The sequence below is a fragment of the Schistocerca serialis genome, chromosome 6, assembly GCF_023864345.2.
Source record: "Schistocerca serialis cubense isolate TAMUIC-IGC-003099 chromosome 6, iqSchSeri2.2, whole genome shotgun sequence".
Classification (NCBI taxonomy): domain Eukaryota; kingdom Metazoa; phylum Arthropoda; class Insecta; order Orthoptera; family Acrididae; genus Schistocerca; species Schistocerca serialis.
Window position 1 is genome coordinate 649,352,566 of NC_064643.1, and position 14,462 is coordinate 649,367,027.

The window sequence follows — 14,462 nt, forward strand, 5'->3', positions numbered from 1 at the left end:
TCAGTGGCATCAAAGTTAGCATCCAGAAATTCAAAGATGTTACTGGAACTGATTATAATTAAATTTCACATAAAGATTATAGTGTTTAAATCACTGAAAATACAGGCAAGCCTTTTACAAACCCGAAAATCTGAAATGATTTCATCTTACGTTTGTAGACACTGAATCACAAAGGATAATGCTACTATAACTAGTTCATTCATTTTCAGTGCTCTATGTTTTTCAAAGTATTACATGTACAAATAACATTGATGCATCAATAGAACTATAAACTTACTACATTTGCATTTTGCACTCAACAAAACAATCATATAAATGGTGTTTTAAGTATCTGTTATAGGAGAAGTTTAGCACCACAAGTCAGTAAACACAACAGTACATATGACAATGCTGCACCATGTGCATACATATTTCCAACAGTGTGGAAGTATACATAAATGGTTTTACTGCCCTCCCCCCACACACACACCTTCACAAAGTACGTGTGAAGATCATTCATATAAAACCACTTAAGTGCACTGCATATGTGAATGGAATCTGAAGATCTAGATGACATGACCAGTGAACCTACTGACATTTTATTCTTTGATCCTTGTGCATGAGTCTGAAGTAGTGATCTATCTTTGATGTCTTTGGTATCAATGACTCTAACAAATGACTTGAAAATGAGGATAACCAGAAAAAATGAATGGGCACAATAGTCACAGAAGTTTTAATTATACAGGAAAAGTTTTAGAAAACTGAGAAAAGTATAATGTTTATGCTCTACTACTTCTTAAGACTGTAAGCAAAAAGTTGTCTCCATACCTAATCAGATAATTGGCCTACGGTGTTTGACGGTCAGACTTTAGTGGTGTGTCAGGTCAGAGAAATTTTATGATCTAGGGGAATTATTTCTGTTGAGAATCAGGGCAAAGAAATCTCAAGATGCTAATCAAATGTTGATAAATACTAGACTCTGGACTACATTGTCTAGTAAGGAGCAAACAATTGATGTTGGTGTGTTGTGTGACTCTAATAGTGTTAATGGAAATGTTTCATGTGCTGATGTTCTGATGGCAGGGCAAAAGTGGTATTATTATTCTGACATAAATAGAGGTAGCTTCAAGCTGCTCAGTGACTTGTCAGAAAAGTTGATCTTTTAAGAGCGAAAGACTACTTTGCTAGATGGCTATGATTTGTGAGTATCTAAGTGGTAGTTATTGGTAGCCACACCAGCTGGGCTCACTTGTCAGTGATACTCAGTGTTAACAGCTTATAGACTGCTGGAAGTCAGGTTATGTCATTCAGCTTCTAAATCAGTAAAACTTGATATGTTAGAATAACCCTGGTCTAAAGTTGAGTTTCCATGCCCCATGTCACACTGTCCCTTCCATCATGGAATTTCTGACCTCAAAAGGCATCCCCTTATTCACCTGATCTGAATCCTTGTGATGTTTGTTTCTTTTTCCAAAATTGAAAAAGTCTTAAAAGGATATCATTCTGGGACTCTGGTACACATTCAAAAGAATGTGACTGACATGTAAAAGGACTTACCAGTTGAAATCTTACAGCACAATACCAAAACTGGGAGCAATAACTCCGCCAGTATGTACCTGCCGAAGAGGACTACTTTGAAAGGGACAATGTTGTTGCTTGAAAAAAAATAAAAACTTTCTATATTTAACCAAACAAAACTTATAGTTACAGATCTGCCATGAAATTAGATGGTACAGTTACATTAAAATGTAACCCTGTTGGTATTTTTAATACAGTGGATTCTAATTCCGATATTTTATTAATTATTGTTGAATGTTCTGCATGTAACTCTGTAATATATTGATTGAGTTTGTGATTAGTTACCAGCAGATCTATTTTTAAATCACCTCCTTGAGCCTTTAATTGTTCTAAAAATTCAACTTTATTACTCTATCTGACTCACTGTTAAATTCATTTTTGAATTCATTGCCCTAAGCTTTTATTCTTGCGTTAGTAGTTTAGTACTTAGTTCACTCAAACTTTTAAACAAACCTTTTAAGTTCCCCTCCACACCTCTCATCACTATTGGCATACAGTGAAAACTACAATAAAATGTTTGCAATTGATCTTAGTCTACTGCTAACAGTTACAGTATTTGCACTACTCTGTCAAACAACTAATCAACATTGGGTGTCAAATCCCCTTGTAATTACCCATGCAACACACACACACACACACACACACACACACACACACACACACACACAATCAATAAAAATGTGCTTGGATTAAATACAGCCCACCAGGCAATGTTTGCTCAGATCATCATATTGCAATACTGCCAGGAAGCTGGATCTGTGTGGTGGGCAAACTGTGTTGATGCGGGAGGGGGTTTGCATGGCTGAATCTGCCATTCTTTAGGCTGATGAGCCGCGAATGTGATTATTATTACTAGGGTGTCGTTGTGGCCCTGACAATCAATTGTAGCTCTTAAAAGCTGCAGTTGATGAACTTCTGACGCGTGGATTTCTTAAATTCTCTTTGGACACCATGAGACACCATGAGAAAAAGACTGAATAATTAAGGAAAGGGTAATGTACGAGGGGTGTTCAAAGGTAAAGGTAGGAAATAACACTGTGGGTATAATTGAAGTCTTCACTCAAAAGTAATCACCAGAGACCTGAGCACTACTATCCCACTGTTTCGTGAGCTGAGAGATTCTCTGTTTCCAGAATTTCTCTCATTGTGACAGGAGCCAGTCCTCCATTGTGTCCCCAGTTCGGCAGTAAATTGAAACACTGGCTTCTTTTAGTAGTAGACAAAACATATGGAAGTTACAGGGTGACATGTCCAGGTTGTAGGGCGGATGCTTAAGCTGCTCCCACTTGAACTTGGCCATTTGAGACATTTGGATGGATGTCTCACTATGTTATCCCAAATCGGTACATGCAAATTTCAACGAGTTTGGTTGTTATGATGTTTTATACCTTTTCATTTGAACAACACTTAAGTGTGCGATGTCTGAAGTTTATAAGTGATAGGGAAGCAAACACATCTGAAAAGGTGAACTCTAGACATAGTGGAGATCAGTGAAGTGAAGCTGAAGGAAGATTAAAGATTTCTGGTCAGACAAATGTGGGGTAATATCAACAACAGCAGAAAATGTTATAAAAGGAGTGCTGTTCATTATGAATAGGAAGGTGGGTTGAAAGTGAGGCAAAGCAAACAGTTGAGTGATAAGGTTGTTTTCATCAGAATCAACAGCCAGCCAATGCCAACAGCAATAGTTCAGGTATTCATGCTGATGTCACAAGCAGAAGATGGATGGAGAGAGAGAGAGAGAGAGAGAGAGAGAGAGAGAGAGAGAGTAATTGTATAAGGACACTGAATGAGTAATTCAGCATATAATGGAAGCTGAGAGATGATGATGTAATAGTGATGGTGAATTGGAAGACAGATAATAGGGTAAGGAATGGGAGGAGCAGTTATGAAAGAATATGGACTTGGTAGTAGGAATGAAAAAGGAAAAAGACTAATTGAATTTCACAATAAATATTAGCTAGTAATAGTGACTACACTGTTCAAAAATTGCAAGAGGAGGACATATACTTGGAAATCCCGTAGGTACAGGAAGATTCCAGCTGGATTACAATGTGGTGAGACAGAAATTGTGAAAATAAATAGTAGATCATAAGCCACACCCAGGAGGCGATGTAATAAGGAAGAGTAGGCTGAAGTTTAAGAGGATTGTCTGGAAGAATCAGTACACAGAGAAGTGGGATACTGAAGTGCACAGGAATGATGTGGTGCATTCAAAGGTCTCGAAGGATATATATAATGTAGCAACAAATACCACAGTAGGCAGTTCAATTGAATAGGTACGGACATTTCTAAAAATGGCAGTCACAGAAGTTGGACAGACAAATACAGGTACAAGGTAGGTAACTGTGAAGAAACCTTGAGTAACAGAATAAATACTTCAGTTCATGAAAGAAGGAAGCCCAAAAAAGTTCACAGAAATTTTGGAATACAGAAATATGTTACATAGGATTGAAATAAATAGGAAATGCAGAGAAACCAAGGTGAAATGGCTACAGGAAACATGTGAAGAAATTGAAAAAGAAATGTTCATTGGAAGGATTAATTCAGTGTACAGAAAAGTTAAAAAACTTTCAGTGAAATTAAAACCTAGGGCATCAAAATTAAGATTGCAGTGAGAATTCCACTGTTAAATGCAAAGGAGAGAGAGCAGATAGTGGAAAGAGTAAATTGAAGGCCTTACAAGGGGGAGGGGTGAAGTGAAAGTGAAGGAGAATTACAGGATGTGTTTCAGGGAGGGAACAGTCTAAGAAGTACAGAATAATGGATTGAAAGTAAACCAAAGGAAGACAAAAGTAATGAGGAGTAGCAGAAATGAGATGAGTGATAAACTTAACATCAAACTTGGGGACCAAGAAGAAGATGAAGTTAATAAATTCTCCTACCTTGGGAGCAAAATAACAAATAATAGATGAACTAGGAGGATATGAAAAGTAGACTAGCACAGGCAAAGATGTTATTTTTGGCTATGAGAAAACTACTAGTTTCAAATATTGGCCTTAATTTGAGAAAGAAATTTTTGAGAATTTGCTTTTGAAGCACAGAGTTGTATGGTAGTGAATCACGGACTTTGGAAAACCACAAAAGAGGAGAATTGTAGCATTTATGATGTTGTGCAATAAAAGAATGTTGAAAATAAGTGGAGTGACAACATAAGAAATCAGGTGGTGCTCTGCATAATCTGTGAAGAAACGAACATATGCAAAAAAATTGGTACAAAGAAGGGACAAGATGATAGGACATGTGCTAAGACATCATGGAATAACTTACATTGATACTACAGGGAGCTGTAGAGGGCAAAAACTGTAGGGGAAGACAGAGATTGGAATATATCATATAAGTAATTGAAGATGTAGAGTGCAAGTGCTACTCTGAGATGATGAGTTTGGCACAAGAGAGGAATTTGTGGTGGGACACAAGGTGCTGTATCATTACCAGTTATCACAGGGTGTGCACTGTGGGTGCCTGTACAATAGTCAGTCAAAGTAATCTCAGACTATTCAGACATATCGTGATGGTGCACTGTTTTGCTGATTTGCAATCAAAGTTCATTGAATACCAGCAAACTGCCACATCATCACTGTGGGGTTCAGATAATAATAACAATGATGATGATGATGGTGATGGTGATGTCCATTACACTAATGACAGTACTGCACACTACTCATATACTGTAACAAATTAAATTCATCTTCCCATACCATGCATAGTTTGTTGTTGACACCTCAGAAGATTACAGTTAATTGGATGATGTGTTTGCTTCTCGTAAAAGCTGCTTTTGAAGCTATGAGATTCATATGTCCACATGAATATTCACTGTTTTTGCTAACACTTGGATCATTCCTTGTGTGCATGCTTTTTGTTCTGTGGACAGTGGCTGGATGGCTTGGTTTTGGTATGATCACAGCCACAGATCATGCCCCTGACAAACTGTTATGTGTGGGATACCTGTTTCCATACTGTAATACCTGTCTGGTTTTGAAGAATACTGAAACAGAGCTTACTGTATGACTATAATGTTCGTGTTAATGGTGTTGACTTCAGTCTGAATACTGGTTTGATGCAACTCTCCACACTAGTCTAACCTGTGTTCTTCATTTCTGCACGACTACTGCAACCTATGTCCACATCAAGCAGTTCACAGTACTTAGGCCTTGGTCTCCCTCTAGAACTTATACCACTCCCCCCCCCCAAATCTATTCACACACACACACACACACACACACACACACACACACACACACACACTACTACTACTACTACTACTACTACCACCACCACCACCAAATTAGCTGTTCCTTGATGACTCAGGATGTGACCTATCAACCTATCACTTCTTTTAGTCAAGTTTTGTCATAATTTTTTGCCAGTTTGATTCATTATTTCTTCATTGCCTACTGCTAATGTGTACTGCATAGGCTAATTTGTACTGCATATACTTTTTACTTCTGCAAGTATGTGTTATTTTGCTGCCTAATTAGCTTAAGTTGTCTGCCGCCTTTATCATCTCACTTCCTAATCTCATTTCTCCAGTATCACCTGACTTAAATCAAGTACACTCATTTACCTCTGTGTATTACTTTTGTTGACATTCATCTTGTAACCTGTTTCCAAGACACTGTCCAGTTTATTCAACCGATCTCTGAAGTCCTTGCCATATTTGAAGAACAACAATTTCATAAGCAAACCTCAAAGTTTTTCTTTTTCTTAGTTTCCTTTAATACTTGCTCTACATTCAAAGTGAATAACATGGCACATAGTTTACAATCCTATCTGACTCCCACCTCAACAACTGCCTCCCTGTAACGTCCTGTGACTCCTGTAATGGCCACCTAATTCCATACTAGTTGTAGCTAACCTTTCACCCCCTTCATTTTATCTTCATAACTTCTCCCCCCATGAACCATGGACCTTGCCGTTGGTGGGGAGGCTTGCGTGCCTCAGCGATACAGATAGCCGTACCGTAGGTGCAACCACAACGGAGGGGTATCTGTTGAGAGGCCAGACAAACGTGTGGTTCCTGAAGAGGGGCAGCAGCCTTTTCAGTAGTTGCAAGGGCAACAGTCTGGATGATTGACTGATCTGGCCTTGTAACAATAACCAAAACGGCCTTGCTGTGCTGGTACTGCGAACGGCTGAAAGCAAAGGGAAACTACAGCCGTAATTTTTCCCGAGGGCATGCAGCTTTACTGTATGATTACATGATGATGGCGTCCTCTTGGGTAAAATATTCCGGAGGTAAAATAGTCCCCCATTCGGATCTCCGGGCGGGGACTACTCAAGAGGATGTCGTTATCAGGAGAAAGAAAACTGGCGTTCTACGGATCGGAGCGTGGAATGTCAGATCCCTTAATCGGGCAGGTAAGTTAGAAAATTTAAAAAGGGAAATGGATAGGTTGAAGTTAGATATAGTGGGAATTAGTGAAGTTCGGTGGCAGGAGGAACAAGACTTCTGGTCAGGTGACTACAGGGTTATAAACACAAAATCAAATAGGGGTAATGCAGGAGTAGGTTTAATAATGAATAGGAAAATAGGAATGCGGGTAAGCTACTACAAACAGCATAGTGAACGCATTATTGTGGCCAAGATAGATACGAAGCCCACACCTACTACAGTAGTACAAGTTTATATGCCAACTAGCTCTGCAGATGACGAAGAAATTGAAGAAATGTATGATGAAATAAAAGAAATTATTCAGATTGTGAAGGGAGACGAAAATTTAATAGTCATGGGTGACTGGAATTCGAGTGTAGGAAAAGGGAGAGAAGGAAACATAGTAGGTGAATATGGATTGGGGGACAGAAATGAAAGAGGAAGCCGCCTGGTAGAATTTTGCACAGAGCACAACATAATCATAACTAACACTTGGTTTAAGAATCATGAAAGAAGGTTGTATACATGGAAGAACCCTGGAGATACTAAAAGGTATCAGATTGATTATATAATGGTAAGACAGAGATTTAGGAACCAAGTTTTAAATTGTAAGACATTTCCAGGGGCAGATGTGGACTCTGACCACAATCTATTGGTTATGACCTGTAGATTAAAACTGAAGAAACTGCAAAAAGGTGGGAATTTAAGGAGATGGGACCTGGATAAACTGAAAGAACCAGAGGTTGTACAGAGATTCAGGGAGAGCATAAAGGAGCAATTGACAGGAATGGGGGAAATAAATACAGTAGAAGAAGAATGGGTAGCTTTGAGGGATGAAGTAGTGAAGGCAGCAGAGGATCAAGTAGGTAAAAAGACGAGGGCTAGTAGAAATCCTTGGGTAACAGAAGAAATATTGAATTTAATTGATGAAAGGAGAAAATATAAAAATGCAGTAAGTGAAACAGGCAAAAAGGAATACAAACGTCTCAAAAATGAGATCGACAGGAAGTGCAAAATGGCTAAACAGGGATGGCTAGAGGACAAATGTAAGGATGTAGAGGCCTATCTCACTAGGGGTAAGATAGATACCGCCTACAGGAAAATTAAAGAGATCTTTGGAGATAAGAGAACGACTTGTATGAATGTCAAGAGCTCAGATGGAAACCCAGTTCTAAGCAAAGAAGGGAAAGCAGAAAGGTGGAAGGAGTATATAGAGGGTCTATACAAGGGCGATGTACTTGAGGACAATATTATGGAAATGGAAGAGGATGTAGATGAAGATGAAATGGGAGATACGATACTGTGTGAAGAGTTTGACAGAGCACTGAAAGACCTGAGTCGAAACAAGGCCCCCGGAGTAGACAATATTCCATTGGAACTACTGACGGCCGTGGGAGAACCAGTCCTGACAAAACTCTACCATCTGGTGAGCAAGATGTATGAAACAGGCGAAATACCCTCAGACTTCAAGAAGAATATAATAATTCCAATCCCAAAGAAAGCAGGTGTTGACAGATGTGAAAATTACCGAACTATCAGCTTAATAAGTCACAGCTGCAAAATACTAACACGAATTCTTTACAGACGAATGGAAAAACTAGTAGAAGCCAACCTCGGGGAAGATCAGTTTGGATTCCGTAGAAACACTGGAACACGTGAGGCAATACTGACCTTACGACTTATCTTAGAAGAAAGATTAAGGAAAGGCAAACCTACGTTTCTAGCATTTGTAGACTTAGAGAAAGCTTTTGACAATGTTGACTGGAATACTCTCTTTCAAATTCTAAAGGTGGCAGGGGTAAAATACAGGGAGCGAAAGGCTATTTACAATTTGTACAGAAACCAGATGGCAGTTATAAGAGTCGAGGGACATGAAAGGGAAGCAGTGGTTGAGAAGGGAGTAAGACAAGGTTATAGCCTCTCCCCGATGTTGTTCAATCTGTATATTGAGCAAGCAGTAAAGGAAACAAAAGAAAAATTCGGGGTAGGTATTAAAATTCATGGAGAAGAAATAAAAACTTTGAGGTTCGCCGATGACATTGTAATTCTGTCAGAGACAGCAAAGGACTTGGAAGAGCAGTTGAATGGAATGGACAGTGTCTTGAAAGGAGGATATAAGATGAACATCAACAAAAGCAAAACAAGGATAATGGAATGTAGTCTAATTAAGTCGGGTGATGCTGAGGGAATTAGATTAGGAAATGAGGCACTTAAAGTAGTAAAGGAGTTTTGCTATTTGGGGAGCAAAATAACTGATGATGGTCGAAGTAGAGAGGATATAAAATGTAGGCTGGCAATGGCAAGGAAAGCGTTTCTGAAGAAGAAAAATTTGTTAACATCCAGTATTGATTTAAGTGTCAGGAAGTCATTTCTGAAAGTATTCGTATGGAGTGTAGCCATGTATGGAAGTGAAACATGGACGATAAATAGTTTGGACAAGAAGAGAATAGAAGCTTTCGAAATGTGCTACAGAAGAATGCTGAAGATTAGATGGGTAGATCACATAACTAATGAGGAAGTATTGAATAGGATTGGGGAGAAGAGAAGTTTGTGGCACAACTTGACCAGAAGAAGGGATCGGTTGGTAGGACATGTTCTGAGGCATCAAGGGATCACCAATTTAGTATTGGAGGGCAGCGTGGAAGGTAAAAATCGTAGAGGGAGACCAAGAGATGAATACACTAAGCAGATTCAGAAGGATGTAGGTTGCAGTAGGTACTGGGAGATGAAAAAGCTTGCACAGGATAGAGTAGCATGGAGAGCTGCATCAAACCAGTCTCAGGACTGAAGACCACAACAACAACAACAACAACAACTTCTGATTCCAAAATAGTGTATTCCAGTCAGAATTGCCAAAAGCATTTCTAAATCTGCAGATGCTATAAAAGTGGGTTTGCCATTCTTTAACCTACCTTCTAAAGTAAGTCTTAGGATCAGTATTGCCTCTTGTATTCTTATGTTTCTTCAGAACACAAACTGATCTTCCGCCTGATTGGCTTGCGAAGTTCAGTCCAACCTTCTGTAGGTGATTCATGTTAGTATTTTGCAGCCAAGACTTATTAAACTAATTGATGATTTGTTTAACCATTTTGGTATTCGGTTCATGACATTTTTCTTAGAATCTGAGGTTATTTTGCCTGGCTCTTATATCCTAAATACCAGGTGGAACAGTTTTGTCATGGTTGGGTTCTCCCAACTATTTGAATGATTCTGAAGGCATGTAATGCACTCCAGGTGCCATGTTTTGACTTGAGTCTCCCATCATTTGTTTCAAAATTCTTCTTGCAGTGCTGCACACCCACCTTAACTACATAATCTTCTCTTTCCTTAATACTGTTTTCAAGTTTATTTCCTTTATGTAGTACAGCTGTATACTCCATCCAGCTTTCAGCCTTTTCTTCTGTGCTTTATACTCACTTGCCATCACAACTCTTGCTATTGATACAGGTCCTTCAGTTTTCTGCAAATGTTTCTTTAATTTTCTTGTACACGGTGTCTAATTTTCATATAATCATTTATGCTTCTAGAGCTTTGAATTTTTTCTGTAGCCGCTCTTGCTTTGCGAGTGTATTCCTTTGTGTCTGTCAATATTATTTTGAAACACCTGTATATGTACGACTTAACAAGATTAATACAGATCTCTCTTATCTGCCTGTGACACAAGCAGAATTGTTACAGATCTATGTAGGGGCTGAATAACAACACAATAATAAGTTGTTTGATATTTGTAATTAGTTTATAGCTAATAGATCAACTCTTGGTTGCAACAAAACTAAAACACTATTAATGTAAGGGTGACATTATATGGCCTTACAATAATGACATGATAAAGGAAGTGGAAGACAGCAAATTTTTATTCTGAGCATAGCTGGGACATTTTTCATAATATCCAGCACAGTTTTGACACAGCTTCTTTATAGTGTAAATACTGTTTACTACCAACTACTGCAATACACTTAAAATGGTTTACATTTCACTGTCTCCCCATTGGCTAATATTTTGGAGCAACTCAGATGAAGCACAAAGTATATTTTTTGTAGAAAAGTGTGCCACCTATGCCACATGCAATTAATGAATCACATTACATTTGTTGTTGAGAACATGCACTGTTTTAAAAGAACTCTTACATCCGTTTATTTGACACAAGGCATAGAAGCAATCTTTGTGTGTGCATTCCATTCTCTACCATTGAGCAGAAAGTAACTTTAAATGTGCTCAATAAATGGAAAATATTTATAATATAGGTTGAGGAAGTCCTTCAAGCAGCATAAGATACAAACCCTAAAAAGATGTAAAATTTGTAGGTGGCAGAACCAGGAGTCTGTTCTGAAATAAATAAGGAAAGGCTGGTAGGAAAAGGAACTGGTAACATTTGAGGATACAAGAAAAGTATTTGCCCCAAGACCAAGGGAGACCTACCACGTGATTTTTAATTACATATCACCACCACTGCAGGAGTGGCTAGTTTGATTTGCAGTTCAGCAAGTCTTGTAGTTTTATTGGTGACCCAATAACTACCACTGGCTGGAAATACGACTCTGAATTCAGTGCGTTATGTGATTGTGCCATGTCCATTGTAGTCACTTGTTAAGTATTTAGTCTCATCCTGTGTAAAAGTACTTAAGATTCATTAAACAGCGTCTTTTTTTTTTTCAGTGGCTCACTGAAATGAATGAAATTTTGGAAATATGGTTTCTGTAATAGGATTTCAGTTGCAGCCATTTTAATTGAGATTTTCTGCTGTTTTCCCATTTTATTCCTGGAAAATGTTGAGATGCTGACAATACATTATTGTTGTCACATATCCATTATTAGTAATTTGAAATTAAGGTCTTGTGGAGCCACACTATTGCTATTGATTTTGTTTCTTCTGTTAAAGCATTAACCACTTATGTAGTGACATGTGGCAATTTAAAGTGGTTTTTTGGACATTAATAAGGGCTGTTGCACATAAAGAGACACCACATTTAAGGAATGTGGCTAGTTAGTATTTTTAGAGATTGTATAAGTACTGCATAAACCTCTAGCTGGCCTTGCATTACATATTAGAATAATGAAATAACAGCATTATACCTCATTTTTGTTTCAGCAAACACCAAAGGAAATCATTGCAACCAGCCAGCAGTTTGAGAGGGCTCTTGCCACTCTTATTGTAGTACTTGCTCCAATGGCACCACATTTTGCATCTGAATTGTGGGCTGGATTTTTAGCAGCACCTCACAGGATTGACACCACCTCGAGTGAAATTCTCTGGGATGCCCCAGTTCACCAGCAGAAGTGGCCTGATGTTGATCAACAGTATATTTTGGACCTTCTTTGCAAGGTTAGCAGCCAGTTCGCCAGGTCTTTCTAGATAGTGACAGTTAACAAGGCAAAGCTATGTACTAAATTACAGATACAAAAATTTCATTTGCTCTGTGACAAGGGCCGAGCTGAAAGTTTTGAGCAAGTGCACAGTTAATATTTTTCTGAGAACTTATCTCCGCTTCTTCTTAGACTGGGCAAAGTGATGCCGTGGTTAAGAGAAAAGTTGTATTTGTAAGGTAAAGGATTCAACTCCCACCAGTCGTTTTGCGATTTCCCTCCTTCAGTATGGTTATGGCTGATTTCCATCCCCAACCTTGTCCATTCCAAGCTAACATTCTGTCTCTGATGTTACGCATCCTTGAGAAGCTTGTCACAAATGTTTAATAGGCAAGCACAAAACAAGTGTGTGTGCATATATTTTTTCTTTTTACTCTCATTTTAGTGTGTGTGTGTGTGTGTGTGTGTGTGTGTGTGTGTGTGTGTGTGTGTGTGTGTGTGTGTGTGTGTGTGTGTTTGGGGGGGGGGGGGGGGGGAGGAGTGCTCTTTGAACGTGTGTGCTGTACATTGCTTGCAGGAGTGTTTGGATTCAGGATTATTTTCAGGATTATTTTCAAGCAGTGTTTGTTACTTGGCTGACCTATAAGCAAACAAGTTACAATTCTCAGTTGTGATTCTGTTAATTTATCTACTTGCCTACACTCCTTACTGGCTCTATATTGGTTAGATAAACATGTCTGTGATAAGATGAGTCACATGACCATGGAAGTATTTGATACCTGTATCATTCAGAATAACAGGGTTGGGCATAAAATCAGTTGAATGTTTATTAAAAATAGCTGAACATTACTAAGAAGTTTATTTTCACATTTCCGTTTGGTCAGCATTCAACAAATACTATACTCATCTTGCACAGAGGTTTCTCATAGACAATTTTCTTTGTAAAGTGTACCATATAATTTATTTTGTTATTCCACTAGTGTCAGCAATTTCACATACCTGTAATTGCCTATCATCCAACAACATATTGTGCACTTTCCCAATGTTTTCTTAGAATTTCATTCATTTGGAATTTTCAAGAGAAATATGGCCTGTTTTTGTTCAGTTGCCCATTTTTTAAGAGTTGAAAATAAAGGATTAGACTTCTTATAAGCCTTAAGCAGTGAAAATCTATTGGTGATAAATCATCCAGAATATATAATTTTAGAATGGCTTATTATTTCATTTTATCTTTGCAAAGAGATTTGTAAACCAAGACATTAACATTTCAAGTTTACACTTGCCTTACATTAATGTGCAGTTACCAACATAACAATATCAAACTTTCAATAACTGTGCTGATTGTTCAGCATTTAGTGTCCACTTCTCACATATAAAAACTAATCAGAGTTAAGGAGACAAAAATGTGTACTGTTGGATTGTACATTGGGTTTGGTGTTGTAGTGGTAAAACATCTTCCTGGAAACTGAAATGTCATGAGATTGAATTTCAGTCAGACCACATAATATTTCAGTCTGTCTTTAAACTAGCCTTCACCTCCGTGTGACACGTAGGTTTGCCAGGAATGAGACATGGTTCAGATTCCACATCAAATTATACATCCTTTTTCCATAGTGGGATTACTGGGGTAGTTTAGATACACACAAGTCGCGAAAGTGGCATGCTATTGAAAGACTTGCACCAGGTTGTTGAACCTCATAGTATTATTACATACAAAGTTTTTACGACTATGGAGTTTGAGGGCAGTACATTCTGAAAGAATGTACTGTAACTTAAACATAGGTTAGCAGTTTACCTTAACTTAAACATAGGCTAGCAGTTGCATCAGTAAAGAATGTCACGGCTCTCTTTCCGTTGCAGCAAAACATTTGGGGAGGGGGGATGCGATAAATAAAGGCAGAACCTAACTACTTCTTATGCACATGACTCCATGAGTGCTATTGAGTATTATGTGATTTGTTTGATAAACACCGATAAAAACGTGAAAAAAATATGTACCTTCCACAATTGAATATAAATGGATTCAAGGACTAATAATTTTTACTACAGCAATAGCCCACATGGTTTCTAGACACACGCTTTAAATTCCTTCTCAAGCAAGCAAGGGTGGTGATGTCAGAGCCGAGTAACATGTTTATTATTGATTAACACCACTATTTAGTTGCATTGATTGTGTCTGATTTACAGGCAATTATTATTATTATTATTATTATTATTATTATTATTA

The 14,462-nt window shown here is 38.1% G+C and overlaps 1 protein-coding gene across 2 annotated transcripts in view; it reads left to right on the forward strand.

Annotated features, from left to right (window-relative positions):
- LOC126484574 (leucine--tRNA ligase, mitochondrial) overlaps positions 1-14,462 on the forward strand; it is a 146,326-nt gene that overhangs the window by 121,209 nt on the left and 10,655 nt on the right. For both annotated transcript variants that reach the window (XM_050108134.1, XM_050108135.1), the window contains exon 10: positions 12,021-12,254. In XM_050108134.1, coding sequence (XP_049964091.1) covers positions 12,021-12,254 — 234 coding nt within the window. The remainder of the gene's footprint in view (positions 1-12,020; positions 12,255-14,462) is intronic.